Below are 23,696 nucleotides of genomic sequence, written 5' to 3'. Positions count from 1 at the left end.
TGGGGTCCACCCTCCATCGCCACGGAACTTTATTGGGATCGAACACACACACTGTGCTTCTCGGTCACGGGCTTTCTGTTCTAAGGTCCCTGCCGCCGCAGGGCCCCGCCGTGCACGGGGCACACGCGCCCTCCATGGTGGATTTGGCAACCGCCTGGCCTCATGCTCTGCACGGTCGCTAAGACCGACCCCACAGCTACTTGGCCTTGGCCAAGCCAGAGTCACCTTCAGGCCAGACATCCGGGCCCCTGCCCACAAGGTCCCAGGCCACCGCGTGCCCTGAGGTGGCTTTCCTAACAGACAGGCGCCGGTGTCAGGTGACAGCTGGGGCCCTGCGCCATTCCTCTGGGGCCTGGGAGGCGACCTTGACACACTGCTCTAAAGAGCAGTGTGCAGGCAAGGGTTCCAGGGGAGGGGGCAGTGGGGGACCTGTCGGCACCGAAGTCCAGCTCCAGGCCCAGGGAAGCCCCCCGCTCCCCGTCCAGAGGGCCTGGGTCTGGGGAGGAGGGGCTCGGGGCAGGGCGTCCAGCTTGGACCCGGGGCTCCGAGGGGCAGCTGCTGGTTTGGGGCCCGCGGCTCATCTCTCTGGCAGCAGCAGGAAGAAGGCAGCCTTCAGGAAGCGGCCGAAGCTGCAGAACGCGGCCACGAGCCAGTGGGAGCGGCGGCCGGGGTCGGCACTGACCACGCACTTGAGAAGGTCCGTCTGCGGCGGGGGGGAGGGGGACAGTCAGTGTGAGGCTGAGAAGTGGTGGCCCCGGCGCCCTGATCGCGGGTCAGCCCTTAGGGAAGGTTGTGGCCCAGCAGGAGGCCCAGTTCCCGGCTCACGGAGGGGGGAGGCGCCAGGGGCCACGGGCAGGACACTGAGGCAGGAGGGAAGCCCGCTGGCCCCGCTCCCGGCCGCCAGGGCAGCTACAAACACCCCAGCGTCCTTGTGCGGGCGCCAGGAAAGGACAGGTCCCTTGGAGCAGGAGCAGAAGGGGAGCTTTCCAGAAGCCCAAGCGGCCCTCCTTACTTCCTTGTTTCTTTCTAGTCCTGCTAACACGTGCGGCGGGACCCTGCGGCCTGACCTTCGGCCACGTGGGGACCAGCCCCCGCCGGGCTCCGGGGCAGGAAGGCCGCAGGGCCGGAGGGATGCCCGAGGCGTGAGTCATCCCAGAAGCGCCACCTCCACGCCCAGCGCCACCTCCAGAGGAGACCCAGACCCTGCCCCCGCCCTCCGCCCAGGGCCCCACCCTTGGCATTGGGCTGCACTCTGTCCCCTCAGCCAGCGTGCGTCCCACACTTCCGCCCACCACCCACTTCAGAGGAGGAGCCAGCTCTGCTGCAGGTGGCCGGGCAGGAGGCTGGGGACACGGGGACAGTGGAAGAGCATGACTGACGCCCAACCCCATGAGGGGGCAGCGGGTTTGTCTCTGGCTCAGGAGGTGCCAGGGACAGGCCAGCAGTGGAGTCCTGGACCCGGCAGCCCGGCTCGCCCCCCGATCCTGGGTCCCCTCCTCTGACTCCCACACAGCAGGCACCCAGCCATTGCCCCTGCCAGGCCCCCCTGCATCCCACACCCCTCACCCATCCGCCGCGCCTCCGCAGCCAGGTCGCCAGGGTCTTGCGCACAAACTCCCCGAGGCAGTCGACAAGGGCATGGACCATGGCGGGCTGGGCCTGCCGCACGCAGTCCACTGCCAGCCCCGCAGCCACTGAGTACAGGGACACCACCTTCCCCCACGTGATGCCTGCGGGGAGAGAGACGGATGCTGGTCAGCAGAGCCCAGCCCGCAGGGTCACATGACAGGGCTGTGCCTTTCTGGGCCATGGCCCTGCCACCCCGCTGATGGCTGGGGTCTGCACGCAAGGGCAGCCACGACCCACGGTGCTCAGTCAGCTGACTGCCTGTGCATGTCCCGGCCACCACTGGCTGCGGGTCAGTCCTGCCCACCCTCACGGCTAGTTCTTGGGCGGAGATTCCACCCCTGCACACCTGTGCACCTGCACACCTGTGCCAGAGCCTCGTGATGACCCTGCCCAGCCCACCATCCGCTGGAGGACACGATGGAACAGAAAGGCAGTCGGGCGGAGGGGGCTGAGAGGGTCGAGGGCGCTGACTGGGCATCAGATGCGAGGAACAGGAAGCAGCTAGGAGACGCACCCACACCTGGCTTGTCTGTCCCCTGCACAGCCGAGAGGACAACCGGACGTTTCCCAATAAAGACGCTAAAGCCCTGGGAGGAACATCCCTCCTGAGCCCCTAAGCTACCGAAGGTAGAACCGAGTCGGAGCTCACCTGGGAGAAGAGACAGACGGCGACATGCGGGGAAGCACACCTGTGACTTGTGTAAGCTTCCTTCACATGCAAAGAGATTTTATAAACCAATGAGAAAAAAAGGGAAACCTTCAAAAAGAAACACGAGCACAGAATATGAACAGCCGATTCACAAAGAAAAATATGCAAACTACCACACCAGACAGATGAAAATGCTTATCCTCATTTGTCGTCAAAGAAGTGTTCATTCAAACGAGATATGGAGTCTATCAGGTTCAAAACTCAAAGTGGCGGAGTTCCCGTCCTGGCTCAGTGGAAACGAATCTGACTAGTATCCTTGAGGACGCAGGTTCAATCCCCGGCCTCACCCAGTGGGTGAAGGATCCCACGTCACTGTGGCTGTGGCGCAGGCCAGGGGCTACAGCTCTGATTTGACCCGTAGCCTGGGAACCTCCATATGCCACAGGCGCAGCCCTAAGAAGACAAAAAAAACCCTACAAAAACCTCAAAGTGGCAACGCGAGGATCCAGGTAAGCCTGCAGCCTCCTAACTGCATGGCAAAGACAGGTGCAGGGACCCTGGCAACACAAAGCACACGGGCCCAGCGACAGTCCTTGAAGGGCGGTGCCTGTAGACGCTGTGCACACAGACCACAAGTGCCCTTCAACCCACGTGCACACCGCAGCCAGAGCCGCGGGTTACAGCAGCCCGAGTCAGTGCGAATCGACACCTGCCATGAGGATTCAGCCGTGACAAAATCAACCCACGGTGACTGGAAAAGCAATTGTGGTCGATCCTACAGCGGAGCCTGGCCCCAGAGAGGGTGGAGCACCGACAGGCCACTGGACCTCGGAACCTCACACTCAGTAACAGCAGCCGCCTCCGCAGACCGCACGTATCGTCCGAGCCCGTTCACGTGAGCGTCCAGAGCTGCCAGATCCACGGAGACAGCAAGCAGACCTGGGGTCGCCCGGGGCTGGGGACAGCTTAACGGGCATGGGTGTTCTCCTCAGTGACAAAAACCCAGAGAGGCGGTAGCTGCACGATGTTGCAGACGTGCTAAATGCCGCCAAATTGCACACTTCACTGTATCTGAACCTCCCCTCAATGAAAGAAAATTTAACACATTCCCCCCCCCCCGACGTTCAGGCCGTGTCCTTCCCCTACTTAGAACGCTCCTATTACTGTCAGTTCCCTTCTCTTTCAAAATAAATCCAAGTCTGAGGCCCCCGAGCCGGCCCCCGGCCTCGCTGCTCCTGCACCCAGGGCGCTGCCCCAGGTCCCGCCAAGTGCCCTTCAGGCGTGAGGGAGGCGGGTCCCGGTGACGGGCCCTCACGCCACGCTCCCCTCTTCCAGCCGCCGTGGGGCATTGGCCCAGGGGGTGGGCTCTGTGCTGCTCACGGCTGTGCCCGTGGCACCCACAGGCTTGCCACCCAGCCGGTCCCCAGGCCCACCAGGGGCAGGTGCACCGTGGGCTGGGGGCGCGAGGAGCATGAGGAGGTCCTGAGGACCTGCCATGAGATGGGAGGGAGCCAACAGGCGCCGTGGCCCCGCGTGGAGAGGTGAGCTGTGCGACAGCCCTGCTCTGGCTGGAGTGGAGCACTGGTCTGGAAGGTGCCAGCAGGGTGGTCTCGGGGGCGGGCCGGGGGCTCAGGTAACGCCTCTTTTCCTTGGCTCTGTGTTCTGCATGTTTCACGGAGACACAGTTTCACCACCGCGAGTCCACTGTTTCCAGCGAGAGCCGGGGTTTTCAGCAAGCTGACCCTGTCCTACAGCCAGCTTGGTTTTCACAGCCCGGGTCACGCTGCCCCCAACCTCTGGCCCACCTCGTCACCAGGGATTTACCTGCTCTGGACACAGCACCGGAGGGCTCAGCCACACAGGAAGGGCCACTCTGTGTCTGCGCTTTCTCCTGGCAAAACACTTCCAGGGCTCCCCCTGCCCCGCGTGGCGCCCGGCGGCACCTCGTTCCCTCCTCTGGCTGAATGACATTCCTCCGAGTGGATGGACCACGCGCGGCGGGACCCCCATCGGGATTCGCACATCCGGGTCGTGGGCCGGGTCGGCTGCGACGGCTGCGCGGCTCCGAACGCCGGAGCGCAGGCCTTCCCTTCTCCCGGGTTAGTCCCGAGGAGCCAACTGCCGGGTCCTGCCGCGACTCGCCAGCCGAACCCTCCGAGAGGCTGGTGCGGATGCTCTTCACACCCACGGCTTGGCTCCCGCCGCCCGGGGCGCGAGGTGGGACCCCGCTGCGGTTCGAGGGAGTGAGTCTCCCCTGACGACTGATGGGCTGAGCAACTTTCCGCATCGCACTGGCCATTCTCGCGTCTTCCTCGAGCAGAGGTCTAGTCAGATCCTTTGCTCGCTTTTAGACGACACTGTCTTTTAGTTTTAGTGCTGATTTCTAAGGGTTCTTTGTGTATTTTCTGATCTTTCTGTTGTAAAATGTTTTGCTCTTGTAATAAGAAGAAAAAAGCGAAAATACCTGCCAACTTTCAGTTTTTCCACTGAAGGGAGCTGAGAAGCCTCTCCAGCCAAAAGCAGCCTCCCCCTTCAAACGAGGCCACCCCCGAGCCCTGCACTGTGGCCCTTGAGCTGCCCACACCACAGCCAAGCAGGGAGGGGCCGGACAGGAGGCAGGGGGAGGAAGGTCCAGCCTGGGGCCAGCTGCAGGGCCCGGCTGCCAGGAGAGGCTGCGGGCAGAGAGGGCAGGCCAGCGGGCACCTGAGGGCTGGAGCTGGACTAGTGGCAGAGGGTCCCGGGTCCCTGAAGCCTGGGACCAACAAGGCATGGAGGGGAGACCTGGGGGGACCAGAAGCAGGGGTGGGGGCAGCCACAGCTGGTCACGGGAAGGTCTGAGAGCCGGTCAGTAGCAGAAGGCAGTGGGACCGCGACCCTACACTCCCTGGAGTCTGCTCCTGCCCCCTTTCGGGTGACTGTGAGGTCCAGAGAGTTCAAGAAGCCACGGGCAGGTCACACAGCCCATGAGGCAGGGGGCACCCCAAAGCGCCAGGGGGCAGGTGGGGTGTGGAGGCTGTCACGGGTGGTGGGGGCACCTGGGTGAGCTAGAGATTCCTGAACACAGAAGTGGGTCCGGCTCCAGTTTCCAACGAAAATCACGAGATTTAAACTCAACTCTCTACAAGTGAAAAAAGCCGCCCGTGCCCTGTGCCCATTCATGGCAACAGGCCTCTTCCCCACCGCCCCCAGCCCTGCCCCAGGCCCTGCCTCGGCCCAGAAACCGCAGCACCTCCGGCCTGTCCTGCACTGAGCAAGCTGGGCGGGCGGGCTTGAGGCCTTTGTCCCAGCCTCCGCCCTCTGTCCCCTGCCCACACACCCTGATTCTGGGGCCCGGCCCCCCTCCCTGCTCAGTCCCAACCAGCAGCCGTCCAGAGCTGCCTTCTCGGCAGTGACCCTTCCTTTTAAAGCCAGCCCTCGGCTCGTAAACCAGCCGCCAGTGCGCCAGCCCGGAGACAGACGCGGGCGGCCACCCACGCGCCCAGCTTCAGGCCAGGCCAGGGACCAGGAGGCCAGCCGCGACCCGCCTGTCTCCCGGGCCCCACTCACTGCCTCCCCCACCAGCGCCCCAAGGGCTGCCGAACCCCTGGACCCCCAGGCCCAGGCCAGGACAGTCAGACGCCCCAGGGGAGCCCGTGCCCCTGCCCCCGGGTGTCCCCGCTGGAGGTCAGTGCTGACCGGTGTGGCCTGAGGGGCTGGGTCCTGCATCTCCGCCCCACTGGCCACAACCCAGGGAGGTCCCCCTGGGGAGAGGCTGGGGGCCTCGGCCCGATGCCTCCTTTCTTCTTGGGTGGGGGGGTTCTCCACAGACCTGCTGCCTCTTCAGCCCCACCCCCAGCCCCCAGGCCCTGCTCTGCTGTTTGAGGAAAGGAGAAGGGGGTGCCAAGACCCATGCTGGTCCTGGTCGGGGCAGACACCCTGCTGCCCGGGGCCCCTCCCCGAAGCCCCAGAACTCTCTGGCTCTGGGGTCCCCGAGCTCCCTCTCTTGGGGGCTAGGCCCAGCCCCCCCGTTCGTCACAGAGACCCCTGGCCGGGCAGTGCGGGGCGGTGCTGGGGAAGCACCTGTGGGACGGGCGGATGGGACAGGCACCGCACTGTGGCTGAGGCTTTGGGCCTCCGGACGGCCGGCAGCACCGGGCACCTGCTACGTACCAGGACACAGGAGTGAGGGGGACACGCAGAGCATAGGGTGTCACAAGGTCACAGGTGGGGTGATGGGGTCTGTAGGCCACCAGGAGCCCAGGAGGGTCCCCAGGAGGGGATATGGGAACAAGAAGGGTTTGGGGGGACGAGTCCTGGATTCTTGGAGGAGCCTGGAGGCAGGTGTGCAGACGGAACAGGACAGCAGGAGCTGAACCCCAGGGGAGGGCACGGGGACAGGGCGGGGGCAGGGAGGTGGCAGGGGCAGATCTTCTCCTAGGGCATAGATGAAGGCTCTAGGAAGTTCTCAGGTGACCGTGGGCCAGCCAGGCGAGACCCGTGTGTCACTGTTCCCCGAAGACGTCTCTGTGAGCCGCTCCACCAGTCTTGTCTGTTTGTCTTTTTCGGCCGCACCCACAGCACATCAAAGTTCCCAGGCTAAGGGTCTAATTGGAGCTGCAGCTGCCCGTCTATACCACAGCCACAGCAGCACAGGATCCGAGCCATATCTGTGACCTCTAACAGCTCACGGCAACGCCAGATCCTCACCCCACTGAGTGAGACCAGGGACTGAACCCAAGTCCTCGTGGATACTAGTTGGGTTTGTTACCGCTAAGCCACAGTGGGAACTCCAGGGACTCCCACTGGTGGATAAGCCTCAGCTGACGTGGGGCTGTTCAGCGACTTGCCTCTGACCAACAGCCTCCAGCATGGCGACGGTGTGACTTCTTATGTCACAAGAGTCTAGCAGTGCCCACCCAGGCTACTTGGCACCTGGTACCACACTGCGAGAAGCCCAAACCCCATGGACCACGTGCAAGACATGTGCAGGGAGTTCCTGTCCTGACGCAGCGGAAAAGAATCCCACTAGGAACCATGAGGTTGTGGGTTTGATCCCTGGCCTTGCCCAGTGGGTTCAGGATCCAGTGTTGCCATGAGCTGTGGCGTAGGTCGCAGACGCAGCTCGGTTCCGGCGTGGCTGTGGCTGTGGTGCAGGTCAGCAGCTGCAGCTGCGATCAGACTCCTAGCCTGGGAACCTCCACATGCCGCGTGTGCAGCCCTAAAAAGAAAAAAAGATAAAAGAAAAAAAAATGTGCAGGACAGCCCGGCCCGACTCCAGCCCAGAGCCAGCACCAACTGGCTGCCAGGGCCACGCACCCCAGCCGGGACTTCAGGTCACTGCGGCCCTGGCTAATGCCTGGCCAGAACTGCTCGAGAGGCCTATGCCAGCTGCCCAACTGGGGAGGCACCACCTGTCACTGATCAAGTCCCACTTCCAGGCTGGTGTGTCCCGCCGGAGGACGCCATGCAGCGCCCCCTGAGCCCACCAGTGCTGCAGCCCCCGCCCTGCCCCACAGACCCTGGGCGTGCCGGTGCTGTGGGCACCTGGGCGTGGTACCCAGGCCTACCTGCAGAGAAGATCTGGGCCGCCACGGCGAGGAAGGCGTCGGTCACCACGGTCTCGGACTGCAGGGAGAGGTTCAGCTGGCGGGCCACGTTGCGATAGACACTGGGCCGAATCAGCTCCAGCTCGTCCGCTATGCGGTCACATGGGCGCGTCAGAGGTGGTCCCCTCACAGCTGGGGCCCTGTCCCATACGGACCCAGCCTGATCCCTGACCCCCGAGCCTCTCACACTCTCACTCCACTGACACCACCCCCACACCCCTGGGGACGAGAGCAGAAAGCTGCAGTGGACACCCCTGATCTGCCTCTGGGGCCTGCCCCTTCTGACAAGCCAGCCGCCCCCAATCCTGCTCCGGGCAGAGCCGGCTGGGCTGGTGGGGCGGGAACCCCAGCCATGCCTGATCGGTGACTCACAGCCCACAGCAAGCTGCCCGGGCGGGCGGGCGACAGTCTGATGGGCAGGCGGCCAGAGCCCAACACATGGGCAGGGCCCGTGCCAGCAACCCCACACAGGTGCCAACAATCCCACACAAGCAGGGAGCCCAGCGGCTGCCTCAGAGGGGCTCCCCATTCGGGCCCCAGAACCATTCTGTGAACCGGGGAGTGGAGCCACAGCCTGGGGCCACTGGCGCCGCCCAGGGTCAAGCCTGGGCCCCCAGTGCCAAGCAGGGGCGTCCGGGTGGGGCGGCCACTCTTGGCAAAGCCCATCTGTGCGCGTGCTCGCTGCAGTGCCCCCACAGCCACGTGCAGGAATTCTGCTCAGCCCTGGTCCCCTGGCCCAGCGGGGCTCTGCCAAAGCAAACAGGGAAATGCTTCCGACTGGAGGTCCCAGGGATCCGGGCGCCGCGGCACCCCTGGGGCCAGCTGCACTCCATCTAACTAACCAAGATCTGGAAGCAGAGCAGGGCTGAGGCAAGGCTGGGGAGGTGGCACGGAACTTCTCAGGGCTGGCCTGACCGTTCCCACACACTGATGCCCAGGTCTCCTGGGGACTGGCCCCGAGAGGCTGCTCACGGGACCGCCCCAGGGCCTCTTCCTGTTTCCACTGCTCTAGGAGCTGGGCATCTGCTGACAAGGGGCCAGGGGGCAGCACCAGGCCACACAGAGGCTCACAATGAGCAGCTGCGAGGGCAGGGCAGACGCGGCGGACAAGAGGTGAATGCTCTGGGGGTCCAGCCCTCTCCCTCCCGGCCCCCTTAGCCACCTGGCCCCGACGGAGCCCCAGCGAGGCCAGACCCTGGGGAAGGGCTGTGAAGAGGCGGCCAGGAGACGACATTCTCCAGGGCCCTCGAGAACGCGCCCCCCACGTGCCCACAGCTGGACCGGTGCTGACTCACGGGAGTCCAGGCTCCAGACCTTTGGCTGATAGCCCAAACCCCACTTGCTTTCAGTACTAGAGATCCCCCCACCCCCCCCGAGGCCTGGGCAGGTTACCACCCTCCTGGGGGCCCTTTGCAATGCCCCTACGGCATCTGTGTGTCTCCCCAACACACTCCTGGGCAGGCCAGGTCTACACAGCCCTGCTCCCAGGTCCCCACAACACAGGAACAAGCAAACACCCGTACGGGCCTGAGAAGAGGCAAGCACCCTCTTTCACCCAACCTGGGTCCTGGGACAGTCTCGCCCCACAGTCCGCCTGGAGAGCCACTCCGTCAGGGCTCCATCCAGGAGGCCACCCCCCCAGGTGCACACTTCCGGCGTGGAAGCCTCGCACACGAGGGTCCGAGGTGGGTGGCGAGGACTGGCTGAGTCAGCTGGGCTGTCCCTCCCTCCCCGGGGTCCTTGGGGGAGATGGAGACAGTTACTGGGTTGCATGTGAGTCCAGAATCAAGGGCCCGCCTCGTCTACACGACCAGCCATCTAGGTGGGATTTTGGCTCCCCAGCCGCCCGGTGGGTTCAGCTCTCCTAAATTTCCTCCAAACCGAGAGAAAAGACGAGGCAGGGCAGCCCTTCAGCCAGTCGCTGCTGTAAGGACCTATTTTCCAAAACAAACATCAGGACACGTGGTCTGGCAAAGGATTTTTGTGCCCCGCTGAGTACAAGGGTCACTGTGGAAGTTCGGCCACCAAAACAGGATTCTTCACGGAGCTTTCTATCCTGTACCGCCAGGGTGCCTGCAACCTGGGCTGAGCAGGCCAACTCGGGGAGGTCTGTGGCGGGTGCGCAGGCCAGCCTGAGGGGGCCTGAGGAGACCTGCCTTGTGCTCTAGATTATTCCAGGAGCCGGGCCAGCCCTTCTCTGCCCCCGAGGCTGGCAGGGCCGGGGCCTGGCGCGGTCACCGGGTGGGCGGGCCGGTGGAGGGCCTGCTGCACCCCGAGGCGCAGCTGGCCCTGCCCCGCCAACCAGCTCGGAAGGGGCGGCCTGAGGTCCCCCGCCCCCGCACTCACCCAGACGCAGCAGCACCGCGCACACCTCGGCCAGACGGCCGCCGGGGGCGGGCGCGGCGCGCTCGGGCGCGTTCCAGGCGAGGCCGGCGCGCAGCAGCCGCGCGTGCACGAACTCCCGGCCGAGGGCCTTGGCCTGGGCCACCAGCTCCTTGTCGGTGGGCGAGCGGTCAAACGCGTCCATGATCTCGGCGGCGAAGACAGAGGAGCGCCTCAGCACTTCCATGGCGGGGACGCGGGCGGGGGGCGCCGCACCTGCGGACACACAGCGCTCAGACGCGCCCGCCGCGCCGCCCCGCCGCCCCGCCGCCCCGCCGCCCCGCCGCCCCGCCGCCCCGCCGCCCCGCCGCCCCGCCGCCCCGCCGCCCCGCCGCCCCGCCGCCCCGTTCCGGTCCGGAGGGCGGAGGCGAAGGCCCGCCGCGCGAGGAGGGCGGGCAGCGGCGCGCCGGGCCGGGGCGCACAGGGAGCCGGGCAGCGCGCGGCCCTGGGGAGGGCTGCGGCCAGCTGCGGGGAAGCGTTCCTGTTTGCGCCGCAAATCTTTAAAAGCACGGGGTCGCGTTCTCCTAGATCCGAGCTCAATCACACGATCCCCGCGGCTGCCAGGGCTCGGAAGGACCCCGGGGAAATGGCGATTCGCTCTGGGGCCGCAGCGCCCGCGCTGAAAGACCAGTGCGCAGGCGACGGCGGAGTGGGTGGGGGGCGCAGCCCATCGTGCTCCCAACGGGCGGCAGCGGGAACCCTAGGCCGCCCCCGCGTCCCAAGCCACCCACCTCACCCACCTTTGCGCCTCGCCGTCCTGGATGGTTGTCCCCCGCCTCGCCGTTCCCATGGCGCGGCCCGCCCTGCTCAGCTCTCCCGCCGCATGTCGCGGGCGCAGGGGCCGGGGAGGAGTGCTGGCTTCAGGATGTGCTGGCCGCCGTCTCCGCCGATCTGGATCCTTCCATTCAAACCGGCGAGTACGCGCGCCCCGCCCCGGCGCCCGCCCTGTACACGCCTGAGCCGGCTGGAGCGCGGAGTGCGCGGGGCCTCGGGGGCTCCGGCGGCGTCGTCGGGGGCGAGGGGAGCGCAGACGGCCCAGCGCAACTTTCCGCCGGCGAGAGGCGAGGCTTGGGGCTTTGCCTTCTAAGGGAAAGGCAATCCTGGGGCGGAGCCGCGGCCAGAGCTCCCCCGCCGCCTCCCGGCTTAAGGACGGCCGAGCGAGTTCCCGGTATGCACTCAAGAAGGGCCACGGGCCCAGTGATTAGCACCCAGCTTTGGCGCCAGCCGCCTGGGTTCACAGGCGGCTCCATTACCGTACTGATTCGCGGAGGTTCCTTTATCGACTGCGTACTGTATTCCAGGTCTGACCCGGGGCTGGCTGCTGTGGGTGGATACTCGGACTTGCCTTGTATTGAAGACACTGCGGTTATCTCCTGCAACTCTGGGGTTTGCTGCTGCTTATGTTGAGCTGCAGTTTTCTCCATGAAGTCCGACTGCAGTCTTCCTTCTTATGGTTGGTGTTTTTTCGTTAGACCATCCTGCCATGTTTTCCTTTCCCATTCCCATTTAGCTCTGTGATGGATCGCAGGTTGATTCTTGTGAATGCTTTGTAGGGTCAGAGCTCGTTTCTTCCAAGTGGATGAAGGTCCAGGAGCCCTGCGACTGTTGTCTGAAAGCGCCCTCGTTTTTCTGGTGAGTTGGAGAAGAGGCCACGTCATCAATCAAGTGGCTCTGTGAGCATCTGTTGGGCACCCTTTTTCACCCCTCCGCTCTGTTTCCGTCTCCTTAAACCCACGTCACACGGTTCAAATTACAGGATGAACCAACTCGCCCCCATTCACGGGTACGCAACACTTCACTCAATCGTTGTTGAGTACATGCTCTTTCCATGTACGTGTAGGATGTTAATCAAAATAGGCCATATCCTGGACCATAAAGTCAACAAATCTCAAAAGATTGAAATCATACAAGTATGTCCTCTCTGAATTAAAGTAAACTAAAACTCAACAATAGGAAAACTGTCAGAAAGCCTCCAAATGCTGAGAAGTTAAACATCACACTTCTTGTTGTTTTTGCTTTTTTTTTTTAGGGTCACACCTGTGACATATGGAAGTTCCCAGGCTAGGGGTCCAACGGGAGCGGCAGCTGCCGGCCTGCACCACAGCTCATGGCAACGCTGGATCCTTTAACCCACTCAGCAAGGCCAGGGGTCAAAACCGCATCCTCATGGGTACGAGTCATGGTCTTAACTCACTGAGCCACACTGAGGACTCCAACATCATACTTTCAAACAATAAATAGTAAATCAGGAGGGAAGTTGCAAAATATTTTGAAGTGAGCGATAGTGACAATCAGACACATCAAAGTCGGAAGTTCCCTGGCCAGAGGTCAAATCCAATCAACAGCTGCGGCATCGTGGGATCTTTAACCCACTGCACTGGGCTGGGGATTGAACCCTTGCCTCTGCAGTGACCAGAGCTGCTGCAGTTGGAGTCTTTTTTCTCTTTCTTTCTTTCTTTCCTTTTTTTTTTTTTTTTTTTTTTTTTTTGCTTTTTAGGGCCGCACCTGCAGCATATGGAAATTCCCAGGCTAGGGGTCAGATTGGATCTGCAGCTGCCAGCCTCCACCACAGCCACAGCAACAAAGGATCTGAGCTGTGTCTCTGACGTACACCACAGCTCAGCCCGATCTTTAACACACTGAGCGGGGCCAGGGATCAAACCCGCACCCTCCTGGATATTGGTAAGATTCATTTCTGCCTCACCACGACCGGAAATCCTGCAGTCAGATTCTTAATCTCCCGCGCCACAGTGGGAACCCTGGGTTTTCTGTATTTTGTCAGTGGAAGTATGGAGGCTCAGAACGGGAAAGGGACTTCCCAGGAGTCACGGCGAGGCCGAGTCCCTGTCCCAGTTCCCAGAGTGTGCGTGGACTTTCCCCCAGTCCCCCGGGCCCTGACTGTCTGCCTCTGCAAGGTTCGCTCTCTGCCTGCCCTGCTCTTGACCCCACTGGTCCCTGTGTCGTTGGTGAGGAGCCTCGGTGCTGACCCCAGCCCAGTCGGGCTTGAGCCTGGGGAGACTGGTGATGTATGTGACTAAAAAGTCCAGGGAGACATCGACTGGTTTCAGGCATGGCTGGATCCAGGAGTCTTTCTTTCCATCCGGCGTCTGTCTGTGCTCCTTCATGATGGCTTCACCCTGAGACAGGCTGTCCCTGAGTGATTGCAGAAGTTGCCTAAAGGTCCCTGTCTACGCCCTACAAATCCAGTCTTCCCAGGGAGCTCCTGGGGATGCCCTGGGGCCAGCAGCTTCTATCACGTGCTCTCAACCAGCTTGGCTGGGCGTGGGAAGGTGCAAAGCTGTTGTCACATCCCTGGCTCTGGATGGGTACAGGGCCTTGTCGGTTCCCCAGACATCGTGGGTGAAGGCGGGGCTCATGAGGCCCTTTTGGGTGACCAGGGGGAGGATCCTGGTTTCCAGAAAGATCAGCTGAGTCCGTCGTGTGGGTCACAGTTTAGGGGGCAGAGGGGTAGGTAACCCAGGGACCGAGGATTCAGACAGTGTGTGGCAATACCTACCTCAGACACGGCTGCACATGGCCACGCAGAGGGACAGGCGCAAAAGGGCATGTCCCCTCCTCCGGGCCAAATGCCCAGGGCCCCCCAAACACCGTCTGTGGCGCCTCCAGAGCTTATGCAGGTCTCTTCCCCAGCCTGGCCCTGGCGGGGACCAAACAGCCAGAGTGGACGGGTGTGGATGGTGGGGCTGGACGTGCAGGGCTCACTTGAGGCCTCCGGGCCACAGGCCGGGCTGTATGTCCCGGCAAGGGTCTGGTGGGAGGCTGGCCTCCTGAACGGGCCTCCCACCGTCTTGTGAGCCACTTGCACGGTTAATGAGCAGTCGCCAGGCTCCTGTGTCTGGGGAGTCGCAGGCGGGGCAGACCTTCAGCGCAGCCTCTCCTTTCTCCAGAGGGAGTCACTTCTGCCACCACCAACCCCACCTGCTCCAGCCCACCCTGTGCTCTGGGATGGAGTGTCCTTTCAAAACCAACCCAGTACATCCATGCACGGCCCCCACACTGCGTCACCCTCCAAGTGAAGCCAGCGCCACTCCTCTCCCTGCCTGCTCTTGGGGCTCTGGCCACACCTCGCACTGCAAATCCTCCGAGTAGGCAAACACTCTGAGCCTGGGGGCCTTTGCACTGGCCCTGCCTCCTCCCTGGATCTTCACAGCTCTGCTCAGAGCCCCCGCCCGCCCCGCCTCTCCCTCCACCTGCACCAAAATCTTCCCACTCCCGCTGTGCAAAGCAGGTCCCCCCCGGGGTGGCCAAGGATGAGGTGGCCCAGGAGGGCGGAGCCTGCAAGAAGGGTGACACCCGTGCCCCTCGCTCCCCCAGGTCTGCCTTCCCAGAGGCCCAAACCATCGAGGCCAGTCGGGGTCGGCATACGAGGCTGTCCATGGGTCCTGCTCGGTCCAGCCTCAGGCCCCTCTGCTCCTCCTTCTCAGGCTCCCTGTTCCGTCCCGGTCTGGCCACTCAGTGGGTCCTCGAATCATTTGCTTTGGGCGGGAGCGGTGGGGGGGAGCGTTATAAGCAGCAGAAAAACCAACCCTGGCGGCTCTGGCGGGACTGGAGCTTATGTGCTCAGCCTCCTGCAAGGAGGTCGGAGCCTCCAGAAAAGACAGGGGAGGGAACTGGCCTGTCTTCAGGGCGGTTCCACGCGTGGCCGCTGGTGGCTGAAGCCATGGGGAGACAAGATCCAGACCAAAGCGCAGGGCGCCCTTGATCCCTGCAGACTTTGAAGAGCCCCAGAGGCCGGTCCAAAAAGGGCTCCAGTGGCCTCGGTGGGCTTAGTTGGCCTTGGGGAGGTTGGGGCCAGTGCAGATCAGAGCGCCTGAGGGAGTCCCGGAGGTGACACCAGGGCTGCCGTGGGCTGGCTCCTGGGGTCTCCCCTCAGGGACTAAGGGGTGCACAGGGACCCCAGTTCCCATGCAGCTCCCGGCCAGGTTGAGGTCCCACATGTGCCCCTCGCTGCCCCTTCAGGAGAGCTGTGGGCAGGGGCTGGGCCCCTGGGGTGGGGGCCCCGCTCCCAAAAGCTGCCTGGGGGGTGTCGGTGGCCCCTGCTCTGCTGACACGGCAGTAGCAGGGGATGACCAGATGGGGCTCGGGGGACAGAGGCCACACCCAGGCTTTGGGGCGCTGAGTCCCGTTCTCCCAGAGCGCTCCTTGGACCAGCCCCTCCCGGGTACTTTCAGCAGGAGCTCATCCTTCCCAGCGCATCAGAGCCCAGGCCAGGAGGGTTTTTGCGAAAGTACCTGGGAGCCCACATGACCAGAGGGCAGCGCAGCCAGGGGAGGGGTCCCCGGCCGGCCTTCAGCCCCCTCACATGTCCCCGGTGTCACCGGACCAGCCACATCCCGCCTCCTGCCCTGGCGGCACCCGAGTTTACAGACGAGAGAGTGTTGGGTGTCCACCTGACAGGTGAACGTGACACCGCCTGGGCTCATCATGACCTGCGACACGTGAACGTGATATGAACTCGCGGGTCTGCCGGTTGCCGGTGGGCTCCGTGCCGCAACGTCTGCGGCCGCGGTTTGCTCGTTTGGCCGAGCTGCCTCTTCTCACTGGCTGGGACACATGCTTCCCACGCAAGGGCGATGCTGTGTCTTGGACGTTAGGGCCCCGCGGCTCCTGTCCCCGCGGCTCCCGCCCCGCCTCTGCGGGCCTCTTTGAACTGGCTACCCCAGCTTTGCTCCTGACCGGTGTGCTTTTCAAAATCCATTTCTGTGAACGCTCATAAGATTTTCATTTCTTTTTTCTTCTCCAAATAGGCCTGGCAGTTGGTCCAGCTTTTCCCGCTGAAGAGGCCTGAGCTTTTCCAGGACTTTAAACTCGATGCTGAAGCTGGTCTGAGTCCGTGTGTCCAGATCCCCCCTTGACCTCAACCCCTCACGCTCCCAATTACTTGGCGTAGGTATTGGCACCTGGCACAGTCATTTCCACTTTTATGCAATTTTTGTGCATTCTTATCTATTTTAATAAAAATTATGCATGTCTATGACTTAAAGAATTCAGTGCTGGGTAGTGGCTCGGCAGAAACGAATCCGACTAGTATCCATGAGGATGTGGGTTTGATCCCTGGCCTTGCCCAGTGAGTTAACGATTGTGGTCCAGCACCTGCAGCTCCAATTCAACCCCCTAGCCCAGGAATTTCCATGTGCCACAGATGAGGCCCTAGAAAGCAAAAAAAAAAGTCCAGCGCCTCTTGGGAATTTTCCATGGAAAGCAGCTGTCCCCGGTCTGCCTCCCAGCCCTGCCCCCAAGTGACTCTGCTCTCAGGGCTGCTGCGTTCCTCCTGGCCAAGGCCACGTCCTGTGGCTGAGGAAGAAGCCCCTAGCCCCACACTCCTTGCCGGACCCTCTCTCTTTCTGTCTCACATTCCCAGATCCTTCATTCCACTGGCGCAGCTTTCTGCTCTCTGTGATGGGTGTGTCATCATGCCCACGGTTCAAATTTCCCAGTGAGGGCGCTTCAGGGCCCACCCCCAGGAGCAGCACACCTGCATGCACGAACCCGGGGCTAACTTGCTTCAGGAGCTCTCCCAGGTGCAGATACCCCTCATCCCACAGCCCCGCGCTCCGCAGGCCTCCGTGGGGCAACGGCCATGCAGTTGGGCCAGCCCATCCTGTTAAAGACACGCAGGCAGTTGTGCTCTTTCTCGACGGAGCTGGGAGACGACGGCCCCGCTTTCCTCTCCAGCGGCCTCCTCCTTCCCTCCTTCCTCCCTCCTTCCTTCTCCCGCCTGCCCCACATCTCAACCTTGACCACAGCGGTGCGCCTGGCCTCCCCGCTGAGCCCAGAAGCTGCACTTCCCGCCACGCCCCCGCCGGAGCTGATGGCTGCACCCGGGTGCCAGGCGCCAACATCTTTATGCCTGCAAATACTTACCCATCGCTGTTCCCAGAGGTGTTTGTCGTGATCACCCGGAGGCCCCCCCCGCCCCATCTTCCAGCCGCCCCCGCAGGGCCCACCTGGGTGAGGAGAGCGCCTTCCTTCTCCCTTCTGGCTGTTCTATTGGCTTCCGACGCCTTTCTCGGCCTCGATTGCGGCCCTAATGGAGTACTCTGGTCTCTGTTTAATGGACACGTTTCTCTTCTCTCTGGGGATGGCGATTTTTAAATTGTATTGGGCAACAGGTGGTTCACCGTGTAGCCTTCACTTCAGGGGACGGCAAGGAGGATCAGCCACACCCACACCTGTCCGTTCTTTTCCAGACTCTTTCCTGAGGCTTGGGACTTTAAGGGGCTTTGGGGTGGCTGGCGCCCCCATGCTTCTCGCTCTGTCCTCAGTTTTCACAGCACCCTATACGACCTGGTCCTTCCCTTTGGGGTGGGGGTGGCATTCCCGGCTGGCCTTCCGTGTGGACAAGATGGCCCAGCCGTTCCTTGCGGGGTCTGAGCAGAGCCTCTTTTTTTGCCGTCCCTGAACGGTGGTCCTTTTCCTGTGCAGGTTCCTAAGGTCATCTGCTCGGGGTGGGACGGGCTCCCGGGCTGGCCGGTGGCACCCTGGAGCAGAGTGCAGGAAAGGGGCCAGAACCCACAGATCAGGAGGTGGCACCTCCTTTACCCCTCCTCCAGGCCTCACTGTCCCTCACGTTCCCAGGGCTCATTTTGTCCCGGGGGCCTGGCTGCAGGAGGCAGGGAAGGTCAGGCCCCTCACAGCAGCCCAGCCCCACTGTGCATCACGGCCCCTGCAGCGAGTATGTGGTGTTTTGTCATCGTCACAGCATCCACGTTCCCGGGATGGTCCCCAGACAACTGGCCAGGCCACCTGACTTGCCTCGATGCGTGAGCAGGGTGGCGAGGGCCGCATGGGAGCAGAGGCTTGAAGGCCAGTGCATCTGTGCCGCCTTGCACCCCAGGACAGCTCTGCTCCCCCACCACCCGGCTCCTGGCATGAAGCCACATGTGGGCAGTGTGGCGGAGCCTCGGGGAACTGGGGAGACTCCATGACTGCCTGAGAGAGAAACCCTGGCTGCCAGGAGCCGCTCCGATTGCAGGGCTTTTTGTTACCAAGCATGACCCGGCTGGGCCGCCGCTGACAGGCACCACCCTCCCCTCCCGGGTCCACCCTTCATCCGCTGTTCTCATGTCCAGTTCTCCTTGTTCTCGTGGGTTCTATCTGCTTTGAAGATCCCTTCATTGTCATTCTGGAGGGACTGGGTGAGGGGGACACGGCCGATAAACTGTTTTCACCCAGGTGCCGCAGTGACCTGTGCTTCTCACTTCACAGCCGACACTCGTGCGGACTTTATGGGTGTCCCGATGTCTCCGTGGCCGTGAACTGTGCCCTTGCATCTGTTTTCTTTCTGAGCAGACTCGGGCGGCAGCCTCCCGAGTCCCTGTGTTTGAAGATGCCTTTGACTCCATCTCGGGCTGGAGAGACGGGTGCATCGTCCGCAGTCCTCATACTCGAGGCGCAGCATCCACCTGGCTTCCCCCTGGGACCTTCCCTCCCCTCCTCCGTCCCTTCCTTTGATCCTTCGCTCCTTGCATGCGGCTGCCACCCAGAGAACCACAACCTCTGCGCTGGCTCAGCACAGCAGGCATCTGTTTAGAGTTCGGGTGTGGGAGGTGTGGCCGCTGACACTGCAGGGGCGGACCTGTCTATATGCGCTCCGGCTGGCTCGGCTGGCAGCTGCCTCACTCCACTGTCGCCCACCTCTCACACAGCCCTCCTGGGTCTCCTCGTTTCACGGTCCCCCCGCATGCCCTCGTTTCACAGTCCCTCCATCCTCCATGTCCCTTCATCGCATGGCCCCTCCGTGTCCCCTCTTCTGATAAGGACACTGTCACTGGACTTAGGACTCCAGTCTGACCTCGTCCTAACTCAATCACATTTGCAAAGTCCTATTTGCAAATAAAGTCATGTTTAGGATGAACAGGTGTCAGGTTTAGGACTTCCACACACTTGGGGGGACACCATCCAATCCACGGCACCCCTCTCCATTCTTAGGATTTCTCTTTATCTTTTGGGTTCTGAAATGCTGCTATGAAACGTCCCGTCATGGAGTTCCCATCGTGGCACAGCTGAAACGAATCCAACTAGGAACCATGAGGTTGTAGGTTTGATCCCTGGCCTCGCTCAGTGGGTTAAGGACCCGGCACTCCCATGAGCTGTGCTGCAGGCTGGCGGCAAAAGTTCTGATTGGGCCCCGAGCCTGGAAACCTCCATACGCCACGGGTGCGGTGCTAAAAAGCAAAACAAAAACGAGTGAAACGTCCAGTCAAAATTTTGTTGCCCCTTCTGACCTGAAAACCTACATTTCTCAATTTGGGGGAAGGTTTCCCCAGTGTGTGTGGTCTGGGTGCCTGTGTCTTTTTGTGTCGTCTGTCTGTCCATCCTCCTGCACGTGGTTCCTCTGCTCCCCGCCCCCATTCCCCGCTGCACCCCCTTCCCTGCCCCCACCCCATTTCCCGGAAGGACAGTGGGGGGCCCTGTGTCCACATGCTGTCCGTCTGTCCGTGCCCCTGTGCGTGCTCCCCCCCAGTCTCCTGGAAGGACAGTAGGAGGGGCCTCCCCCGCACGTCTTGCACAGGCCACGAGCTTGTGAGCCGATGGGCGGTGCCGTTTCCATCACGTTTGCCGGGTCCATGTTCCCCAGCCAGAGACACAATTCCTTTCTGCCCTCCCCCACGCCCAGACACCAGCCTTATTGCAGCCGTCCCGCCCCCTGGGGGTGGGGGGGCTGCTCCATCGGTTGTGTTTGCCAGGCTGGGGGCGGGGGTCTTTTCCCGGTCAAGCGGGTGCTTCCTGCCCTGCTGGGCCTCCTTCCAGTGAGCCGTGTGTTCCCGACAACCAACCCCCAGAGACCCGCAATTCGCCGCTTCTCTGCGGCCACAGGGATGGGCAGACGTGACTGAACCGAGGGTCTGAAGGTGGGGAGCTCACCCGGGATTGCCCAGGGGGCCCAGGGTCATCGTGGCGGTCCTAACAGGGAGAAAGCAGAGCCAGGGGTGCGCGGGAGCCTCGAGAAGAGCTGAGTGGGGAGGTGCTGCGCTGCTTGCTGCGGGGGGGGGGGGGGGGGGGGGCGGGGCGCAAACCCGGGATGCCGGTGCTTCCAGAAGAAAGGGCCCCGATGACACCTTCTAAAGCCCCCAGCCCCACCTCGGTCTGGGGTGACTGCAGCCCCAGGAAAGGCACGTGCGGGCGTCCTCACCCCCGAGTTCTGATGGCCTCTTGCCGCCCCAGGTTCTGCAGCCGCCCTGCTGGGCCCAGGAACCTCGTCGCAAAACCAATACGTGTTCTTCTGAGCAACTCGGCAAAGTATAGGGAAAATCTGAAGAATTTGCACGAAAGAGTAATCCTCCGTGGTCGATGTCTGGGTGTGCGTCTGTCCAACCACAGAGGAGGGAGGACGGGCTGAGGGCCGGGCCAGGCAGGAACCCGAGCTGTTTCCCTGGGTTTTGAAGTTTGTGTGTTTTCACCATTGAGCTAAATCCTGCGTCTCTGATCATTCTCTTGGCCTCGATGCCCGGAAGCAGACTTGCCAGGTCTGCATCCGGCCGTGTTACGGGGAGAGCCTTGTCCCTGGGGGCCCCCAGCCCCAGGATCTGAGCTGGAACAGGGCCGCCGACTTGGCTGGAGCCCGATGCAATGCAGCCTCTGCCCAGGGAGACAGTTGGCAGCGCAGGAGCTGGCCAGGAGGCAGTGGCCCTTACGGGGACCCTGGGGGCAGCCGGCTCCACTAGACTGGGCTCAATTGTAGCCGAGTCTTAGAAGGCAGAGACTGCTGTGCGAGGCTGGAGGTGGCCCAGGCCTGGGGGACGACTGCAGGGATGGCGCCAGGATGTGGCTGCCCTTGGCCCCTCATCCCGCGGATATGCAGGGGGCCTGCCTGGGCGAGTGTCCTGGGTTTGCTGAAGGAGGAGTGACAGAGCCCTTCAGCCACAGGGCAAACCCCGCAAGCCCCCGATGTGCCAGACATGGTGCCCCACGCTGGCCAGCAAGGAGCTCACGTGGGCCATTCTGGCAGGGAGGCCATGCTGCCACACTGCAGTGGACACCTGGCACAGGCTCCCTGGCCCTTGGAGAGGCGGATGCTCCCCCAGATGGCACAGGTCCCTGGGAAGGGCCAACTGAGGCCTGGGGGGCGGGGGGATAGGGACTGGAACTCCTGAGCCGGCAGGGAAGGCCTGCACTGGGGCCCCTGTCCCAGAGCCGGGACCTGAGGCTGCTGTGAGCGCTGAGGACCTAAGGACAGGCCGTGAGTGGCAGTGGGCACAGGGCGAAGCCCAGCCCTGGGTTACCAAGGCCTCTGGAGTAGCCCCGTGCCCTGGGCCTCCAGGGCTTGAGGCCTGCCCCAGTCCAAGCTCCAGAGAGAGCAGCTGGGGGAGGGGGCCCTCAGGGCACCCAGGGGGCAGGCCTCTGCCTGCCTGCCCACCGTCCAGCTAGGGTGGGGAGGGCGTCCAGGAGGTGGGCAGGGGCCTCTCTCCTGGAGAGGGTCAGGGGCGGGGCAGAGCCCATGGAGGAGGGGAGGCCTGCGGGGGTAGAGGGAGGTGGCCTGTGGTTCGGGTCACTGCTGGGGGCGGGGCGACGGCCACATCCCTTCCTGTCGAAGTTCCCACGGTTGGGAGGATTCAGTGGGGGGGAGGGGGGCACAGGCAGCAGCACAGTGGGGGCCCCGGAAGGCGGCTCCTCCCTGAACCCTCCCGCCGAGCAGCCGTGGGAGAGGGTCCTCACCCACCTCCACCCCTGGTCTCAAGGCAGCAGCCCGGCCCCCGCCCCCTCACCAAGCCCACGACCCATGGACGGCTTTCCTCTCGCCTGTAATAAGCGATTAACCACGGGTGCGGACCTGCCAGTCAGGTGTCCACAGGGTGGGGACAGCTGTCATGTCCCGTGTCCTAGGCTTCTGAAGCCGTGGCCCCCAAGGTGTCTGGAGGCCGTTGACCGCAGGTGCAACAGGGGAGCATGAAGATTGAGCTGGGGCCCAGGGCTCACCTGCCCAGGGGTGGCCCGAGGTCCCCAGCCTGCGGCCCCCTGTCTGCTGGGGCGGCCCAGGGAGAGGTCCGGGTCCTGGGCCGCCCCAGCAGACAGGGGCTGGCCCCGACAGGGATGGCCTTTTGCCGCCTCTGGAGATGCTGAAGTTTCCTGACGGAGTCCCTCTGTCTCCCCTTCCTGAGCTCGGGAGGCCTCCTCCGCGCAAATATGGTATTTTGAAACACTCTGCATTGTTCTGAGATTTCAAAGTCGCGGCCAGCAGCCAAAGACAACATATTTTTCTGGCTGTAACAGTGAATCCTGGTCACTAAAGCATACTTGGAAAATCAGAAAAGCATGTTATGAAGAAAACCCTTAGAGCTGCATCGCTGTGCAGTGATCAGGCCCATTGCCCTCAGCCGAAAATAACGAGCACGTCTGCGCAAACCGAGGGGGTGGCTCTGAACCCCAGCTCTCACTCCTCCTGTCACCTGTGTCCAGAACCCCTCCTTCCTAGCAGCCGTGGGAACCTCCAGCCGTAACTGGACTCCCTCCCTGCCCCCGCAGGTGCCCGGGAAACCCCGTCCTTCTCAGACCCCCACTCCTTCTGCTTTGAGGGTGGGAAGGCCAAGGTCTGCCTGGGGTTGGACTTGAACCTACAGGAGGACGAGATACCTTGACGCAGAAAAGAAAGCCTGGTGCCCTCTGACCTTTGCAGACCCAGCCCCGGCGCCCCAGGGCTCGTGTGGTTTCCAGACAGTTCACACTCAGCTGGGGCTTCCTTCACACACGCCCTGAAGGAGGGGCTGGTCCACACAGGCCAGAGAGGACCTGGGCTCATGGAGGGCACATGGGCCCTGCACAGACCTGGCCGGGGGACAGCAGGGGTGTGTGCGTGTCAGGCTGCAGCCCCGGTGCCAGAGGTGCCTGCAGGTCCTGGGCTGAGCAGGTGCTGGCTGGTGGGCCAGCAGGTCCTCTGTCCCGAAGCGCTCAGCACCTGGGTTCTGTCCTGCCCCTGAGCCCGGGGGCCACCCGGCAGGACACCCGAGATGGGCAGCCCCCGGGCTCGGGGACCCCTGCCGAAGGTGTCACCCCTCCCCCACACCTGCTCTCTGTCCTCTGCTGCTGGCAACAGGCTCCCCTTCGCTACCCTCTCCATCCATGAGGCTTAGGGTCAAGGCCAGCGGGTGCCCCTGTCTGATGGATCACCCTGGGGGTGGCTCAGCCGTCCACACCTCCTCCCGTCACTGCCTTGGAAGAGGCCAGAGGGCCAAGTTCAGCCCAAGGAGGTGGGGCCAGGCTGTGCCCACCTGCTGCCCACCCAGCGTGGCCTCTGCCCCCTCACCGCCCACTCAGCGTGAGGGCACCGCCACCTGGTGGGTCCTGGAGGTTGGGGACGTCTCTCAGCCACCCACTCCCAGGGGCAGGCTGCCCCCCTGCTGGCCCCCCACTTTCCGGCAGATCACAGATCGCCCCCAGCATGGAGGCGCCTCAGGTGGGCGCCTCACCCCAACCCCAGGCCCCGGACAGGC

The 23,696-nt window shown here is 63.1% G+C and overlaps 2 protein-coding genes across 6 annotated transcripts; one reads left to right on the top strand and one right to left on the bottom strand.

The window, feature by feature from the left end:
• Positions 1–11,108, bottom strand: BOK (BCL2 family apoptosis regulator BOK). Of its 5 annotated transcripts, XM_047774022.1 has the most exons (5): positions 10,986–11,108; positions 10,210–10,461; positions 7,825–7,953; positions 1,567–1,730; positions 1–703 (listed from the first exon to the last, which is right to left on the bottom strand). In XM_047774022.1, exons 2-5 carry the CDS (start codon positions 10,430–10,432, stop codon positions 578–580), a joined length of 642 nt encoding a protein of 213 aa, XP_047629978.1. In that variant the 5' UTR covers positions 10,433–10,461; positions 10,986–11,108; the 3' UTR covers positions 1–577. The 5 variants fall into 5 exon arrangements, with proteins under 5 accessions (XP_047629978.1, XP_047629977.1, XP_047629973.1 ...); XM_047774021.1 differs by lacking the exon at positions 1,567–1,730; XM_047774018.1 differs by lacking the exons at positions 10,210–10,461; positions 10,986–11,108 and having other exon boundaries at positions 514–703; positions 7,825–9,188.
• LOC125122013 (wiskott-Aldrich syndrome protein homolog 1-like) lies at positions 10,431–16,243 on the top strand. The gene is made up of 4 exons (XM_047770272.1): positions 10,431–10,511; positions 10,774–11,546; positions 11,799–11,877; positions 16,014–16,243. Exons 1-4 carry the CDS (start codon positions 10,431–10,433, stop codon positions 16,119–16,121), a joined length of 1,041 nt encoding a protein of 346 aa, XP_047626228.1. The 3' UTR covers positions 16,122–16,243.
• Positions 16,244–23,696: the final 7,453 nt, after the last annotated feature.

The sequence above is a fragment of the Phacochoerus africanus genome, chromosome 3, assembly GCF_016906955.1.
Source record: "Phacochoerus africanus isolate WHEZ1 chromosome 3, ROS_Pafr_v1, whole genome shotgun sequence".
In the NCBI taxonomy this organism is placed as follows: domain Eukaryota; kingdom Metazoa; phylum Chordata; class Mammalia; order Artiodactyla; family Suidae; genus Phacochoerus; species Phacochoerus africanus.
The sequence above is the reverse complement of the archived record's forward strand: the minus strand, read 5'-3'. Positions and strand labels throughout refer to the sequence as shown.